We start from the raw sequence: 6,224 nt of genomic DNA on the forward strand, positions 1-6,224 counted from the left end.
TCTCTCGTTTTGCTTCTTCTTCTTCTTGTTCTTTTTGTAGATCTCCGTCAACGTTAGGAGGTTGCAAGGCGACCTCCCCGAGCCATCCTCATCTTCCCTCTTCTTCTTCGTCTTCTCGCTCTTCTTCTACAGCTACAAGCACACCTGCTGGCCCTACTACTACTACTGGCAAGAAAGATCAGAGCAGTAAGCGTCAGGGAAGATCTTCTTCTTCTTCCCATCAAGGAAGTCTGCGTAACGTCTTCCGAACGATGCTTAGTGGGATTCATCGTCAAGCAGAATTTGATGTAATTTACGACGGCATTACAAGACATCTCGAAGCAGCGGCACAGAGATCACGAGGAGGGCCTGGACGTCTCTATTCTTCTTCTTCTCCAGATAAGCTCGTAAGGAAGCAAAGAAAGAAAAGAAAACGAGACAGAGAAGATCAAGACAAGCACAACACCTACCTAGACAGACTGGAAGAAAGAGAGAGATAGAGAGAGAGAGAAAGAGATAGATCATAGAGATGCGTCTAGTTAGAATAGGGTAGGTATGCATGTATAGGCAGATTAGAGATCGATAGATTAGAGATTGATAGGGGAAGGGTGAGGAGAGAAAGAGGGAAAGTAGAGGGTGTGGGTAATGTTGAAGGTAGAGGACGTCTTTGCTCGTGTATAAGAATGATATGAAAGTAAGTGAATAAGAATAAGAAGGTAAGGAAAGAAAGAAAGAAGGGAAGGGTCTGTTTAGTGAGAGAGAGGTTTGAGTGTTGTTCGTGCAGGAGGTTTGCTTCTCTTTCTCCTTGTCAACACACCATTTCTTCGTTTCTTTCCTTCATTCATTGTTAATGGGAGGGTCAATCTGTCACGACCTCTAGGGCTACTATACTTCCCTTCATATATACTACAGGCACACAGGCATACCTAGTCACGTGCTGCTTCCACATACATGCATTACAGATATCTATATCTCTATATCTATCGATAGCTTCCTCTCTTTCTTTCTCCCTCTCTGTCTATTCATCTCCTGTCCTCTTTTTCATTCTCTATGCGTATGTGTACACTTGTTTATATCTCTTTCTTTCTTTTTCTTTCTTTCTTTCTTTATGGTATGTAGGACTTGTTTAGCGAGGAGGTGTTGATTCTCCTGTGGCACCTCTTCACTCTCAATCCCGTAAGTCCCCAGTCACTCAAGAAAATAAGAAAGAAAGAGTGAGAAAGAAAGAGTGAGAAAGAAAGAAAGAAGTGAGAGGCGAGTGGAGGAGCCTCAGTAGTAGTAGTAGTAGGGTGGTATGTCTGGGTGCGTGTGCTTTTTTGTCTTTATCATTTGTGAGTTTAGGGTTTCTTCTTTAGCTTTTCTTCTTTCATTTTGTGCATTAGGAGGAGAGAAAGGAGATGATGTATTTGGGAGATACACAGCTGAGAGATAGAGAGAGAGTTAGAGAGATCGGTAGATCAAAAGAAGATCTAGGCAAAGAGATAAAGCAGAGATAGAGAACGTAGATAGATAAATAGATGAAGAAGGCGAGGATAGATAAATAGATGAAGAAGGCGAGGGAAGAAAAGAGATGCTTCATGAGAAAGAAAGAAAGAAAGAAGGAAAGAACGACGCGAAGAAGAAGAAGAAGAAGAGAAAGAGAAAGAAGAGGCATGGGGGGTTTGAGTGACTAGTAGCCATATCACCCTCGACTTTATCATAACTCTCATCCTTATCAAGAAGAGAAACACCAAGCAAGATTCTCCTTCTTTCTCTTCTTCTTTCTCTTCTTCCTCTCCTTCTTCTTCTGCTTCTTTCTACTTTTCTTATCCTTACTGTTTCAAGTAGGATGGAGATGAGTAGGCGAGTCTTTTCGAATCGGCATGGAGCTAGCTAGGGATGAAAGACTAAGACTTTCCGAAATAGACAGCAGGGGGGTTAAGATAAAAGTCCTTTGTGTCTTCTACCAGACAGACATTTCTATTCACTTCACACTTGCACCACTTGCCCTTCTCTATCCAAAAGACACCCCCGTGATGACCCAAGAAAATAGAGCTCTTTTCGAAACAAGAAGAAGAAGCAGAAGAGAGGCATGAGGGTGGAAGGCATCATAGACGTAGCAGTCGCTTTTTCTTCTTTATTTCTCTTAACTAAAGAGATGAGAGATCGTTTTCCTCAATCGTTCAAGAGATGAGGATTCTTCCCCTCGCATCTCCTCTTTTCTTCTCTTCTCTTCTCTTTCATCTTCTTTCTTCTCCGTTGTTGTCTGTTCCTTCTCTTTTCCTCTTCTTTCTCAAGCATCTTTTTCCCCATTCTTTCTTGTTCTTTTTTCTTCTTTCTTTTCATTTGTTTCTTTCATAGAACTTTCTTCGTTATGTTTGCCATCGTCGAGGAGCAGCGAGCATTCTACTCCCTCTCGTGTCTCTCCTTCTAGATGCCTCCCACTACGTCCATCATGATCTTCCTTCTTCTTCTTCTTCACACCTTCAGCAGAATCACAGCGGGGGAGAGGGAAGAAAAGACGAAGAAGAGCTTAAGTCCTTGACGAAGATGAATGAAAAGGAAAGCTCGCACAATCTCCATGAGAAAGATGTTAAAAAGTGCGATCTTTCGCAGTCATCTTCAGCTAGCGCAGCTTCCTCGGCTTTATCTCGTGTGGGGCTTCTTCACATGTGCTCTTTCATCCTTCTTGTTCTCTCTTCAGGTAAACAAACTTTCATCCAAATCTCTCTTTCTCTCTCTCGTTCTCATGTAGAGAACTTGCCGTAGACTTCTTATCTATCTGTCTTTACAGGGAGGAGGTAGAAATCTAGAAAGAGGGAGAAGGAGGGAGGTGATCGACGACGCCATAGATGAGACAACTTCGATCTACTCATTCCTCTTCTTCTTTTTATCGTTGAAATAAATACAATTGAAGATCTCCGTGTATATCTATCATACCTCCATTCATATCAACCTATCTCTCTCTATATATACACGCATATATATATATATATATATATAGATAGATAGATTGATAGATATAGATGTATATGCGTATGAAGAAAGAGATCGATGTATTGGGAAAGAAATAGATGCTGTATGGGGAGGAATGTGTTGTGTTGAGAAGTTCTATACTACTACTGAGGCCCCTCCTATGTATATCTCTGTATCTCTATATCTTTCTATGTCTGTCTATGTGACTATCTTGAATCCTCTTTTCCTTTCATTCCCTCTGTATCGGGTGGTGCTGTGCGTGCGTGTTCTTTCTGTCTTTTCTTTGTATGTAGAGAGAGACTTTTCAGTCAGTTTGAATGATCCCTTCCATGGCACAGCCCCTCGAGATTTGCCGGTCTTTCAAGGCACCTATGCGGATCTCCTCTGTCTGTCGATACATCGAGTGATCATCGATGCTATTGGGGTAAGCTAGCTAGTTGCCATCAACCTCTCTCTCTCTCTCTCTTCTCCCTCTTTCTCTCTCTATATATCTCTATCTCTTTCCTTTCTTCTTTCTCTTCCTCAGAGTACTCCTCTCTTTCTAGATTCTTGTTCTTTTATGTTTCGCTACAAGCAGAGAGGAGAGACTATTACAGAGATTGGTCCGCCATAGATAGTAGAGAGATTAGAGATAGATAAATAAATAGATGGATGCAAACATACATGAATGGTAGGGATAGGAAGGGAGCCTCCCTCTCATTTGACTGTGGTAAGGCGATGGTCGTCGGCGTGCTGAAGTCGATCTCCTTTCTTTCTTTCCTTCCCACTCTTTCTTTCTCACTCTTTCTTTCCTTCTTTCGTATCTCTTTGTCACTCATTCTTTTTTTCTTTTCATTCTTTCTTTCTTTGTGTTGGATGTGGGTGTGTCTTTCTTCTTCTTTCCTTTGTGCAGCCGCGGGGGAGTTCGGATAGTTTAGTGGATATGCTTCTAACGGTCTTATGTAACATAAGTGCGTATATCAAATCTTTCTGCTTAGAGTCATGCACTAGGTTGCTTGGCCTGATGGATCGCCTAAGTCGAAAGGCGTGGCTTTTTTCTTCTCCCCAGCACTACCACGACATTTTCTTTCTTCTTGACGTCTTCAACAATCTTATTCAGTATCAATTCGAGGTGAAGCCAATGCCTAGACAGAAAGATAAATAAAGAGATCAACTAATCAACAGATACAGACATAGATAGACAGATCAAAGATAAATAGATAGGTAGAGAGATCAAAACAGATAGGTAGAAGAAAGATAGATGAAATATAGATGTGTGTGAATGACAGAGAGAGGCAGATAGATGAACAAACAAAAAAAGAAAGAAAAGTGAAGAAGAAGATAGGAAATGAAAGAAAGAAAGAGAGAGAGAGAAGAAAGAGAGAGGTCAAGGACATGCACGTAACTGAATGAAGGGACAATAGAAACATATATATACGTATTCATAGGTATGTCTTCATCTCGCATATACGTACATACACATGTACACACCTACACGTCAAGCACACGCAAATTCTTCTTTTTGTCTCTCTCTCTCTCACACACCCTATATATATATATATATGTATGACTGTATGCGTATGGAACGGTCAGTGGATCGATGAATGAAGGGAGAAATGCGTGCGTGTGTATGCATGACTCCCTGGGATAGAGAAGAAGAAAAAGAATAAGAAGAAGAGAAAGACTAAGAAGAAAAGGAAGAGTGAGGTGACAGCATGCGATTGCCTCCTCCCCCTTCTATTTCGAACTTCTCTTTCTCTCTCTCTTTCTTTCTTCTTTCGTTCGTTCCCTTTTAGAATTTCTTCTTTCGTCTTTTGACTTGCTCTCTTGTCTTGTGTCTTTCTTTCCTTCTGTAGGGGAACAGCCAGTTTATTTATTCAGTGCTAAGACAGAAGAAGATTTTCGTCGATCTCGAGAATCTTTCTCTCCCCTCATCTTCTTCTTCTTCAGCTAAGGCCCCGCAGAGAGCTTTACTTTCTGGTCAAGATCACTCGAGTCTGCAAACTCGCCAGGAGCATCGGAATGGAAAGAATCGATCTCCCTCCTCTCTTCAACAAGACAAGAAACTCGCAGATACGTCATCTTCGCGGGGTGGTGCTGGTGTACATACACCCGGGAAACAGAAGAGAGGGGGGGGTAACGAAGAAGAAGGTGCGATGAAGATGAAGAGAAGTGATAGAGAAGATCAAATCCACAAAAATCATGTTAGGGGACAAAAAGAAGAAGAAGAAGAAGAAGAACTCCATTCACGAGTGAATGATATGAAAGAGAGAAAGAAAGGAGAGGAAGAGAGGAAGAGAAAGAAGAAAAACAAAGTCGCGAAGAGAGACCAGACAGATGAAGAAACTTCGAGCTCTCAATCAGACGAAACAGACAATGAAGAAGAAGAAGAAGAGGAAGAAGAAGAAAGGAGAGAAGAAGAGGAAGAAGGAGAAGAGGAAGAGGAAGATTGGGAACCTACCCAAGAGTGGCTTCATGAGTGGAAATCGAAACTCCCTCTACACACCATACTCAGGCTTATACACTGTCTATTGCCCCAGGTATCCTCCATCCATCCATCGTCTCTATCTTCAATCCATCTTTAATCTATCTACCGATCTATCTTTAGTGTCTCTCTCTACTTATTTACCAGCGGTATCTGCTATGTTTGAGGTTTATCTTCAGTCTTGCTACCTTCATCTATCTCTGTACATGTACGAAGGTCTCCGTGTAATGTAGGCATGTGTGTATGTATATCTATGTATATGTATATGTATGGATATCTATGTATATGTCTGTGTATGTATGTATGTATGTATGAGTATGTATGAGAGTGTGCGGTCGGGCGTTGTGTATGCTTGTATGAAAGTGTGTCTCTTCTCATCTCTTTCTACAGCAACAGAAGGCTCTTTCTCTTTACTTCTATTCATGTAGAAATAGATACATAGACACATCTCTATCTCTCGATCTCCTCTCTCACCTACATCTCTAATCCATTTCTTTCATTCTCACTCTTTCTTTCGTTCTTTGCAGGTAGAAGAAGAGTGTGGGAAGAGAGAAGTGGCGAGTCCGAGTGATATTTTGGACTTTCTATCGAAAGTGACGATGGTAGGATTACTCCCTGTTCCTCATCCAATCATCATTCGCAACTATCAGCCGAATGTCTATACATCTCTCTGGTATACATCCTTCACCTGGGGCATCCTTCTCTCTTCTTCCTCTAACGCCTTCAGACATCTCAACTGGTCCAAAATACGCCTTCTTGTCATGAACTCGTAAACGAAACGGAAGTTTAACAAAGAAAGAAAGAAAGAGTGACAAAGAAAGAAAGA

General features: G+C 41.4%; 1 protein-coding gene across 1 annotated transcript in view; it reads left to right on the top strand.

Annotated features, from left to right (window-relative positions):
- The window catches only part of CSUI_005389 (high-temperature-induced dauer-formation), a gene marked incomplete at its 3' end in the record, with an annotated part of 6,753 nt that extends 582 nt beyond the window's left edge, over positions 1 to 6,171 (top strand). The window contains exons 2-8 of the mRNA XM_068065565.1: positions 41 to 386; positions 1,099 to 1,155; positions 2,320 to 2,662; positions 3,228 to 3,358; positions 3,827 to 4,045; positions 4,770 to 5,453; positions 5,926 to 6,171. Of these exons, the coding sequence (XP_067922456.1) occupies positions 252 to 386; positions 1,099 to 1,155; positions 2,320 to 2,662; positions 3,228 to 3,358; positions 3,827 to 4,045; positions 4,770 to 5,453; positions 5,926 to 6,171 (1,815 nt within the window). The 5' untranslated portion in view covers positions 41 to 251. The remainder of the gene's footprint in view (positions 1 to 40; positions 387 to 1,098; positions 1,156 to 2,319; positions 2,663 to 3,227; positions 3,359 to 3,826; positions 4,046 to 4,769; positions 5,454 to 5,925) is intronic.
- Between the last annotated feature and the right edge of the window lie 53 nt (positions 6,172 to 6,224).

Source organism: Cystoisospora suis (genome assembly GCF_002600585.1).
Source record: "Cystoisospora suis strain Wien I chromosome Unknown contig_2609, whole genome shotgun sequence".
Lineage (NCBI taxonomy): Eukaryota > Apicomplexa > Conoidasida > Eucoccidiorida > Sarcocystidae > Cystoisospora > Cystoisospora suis.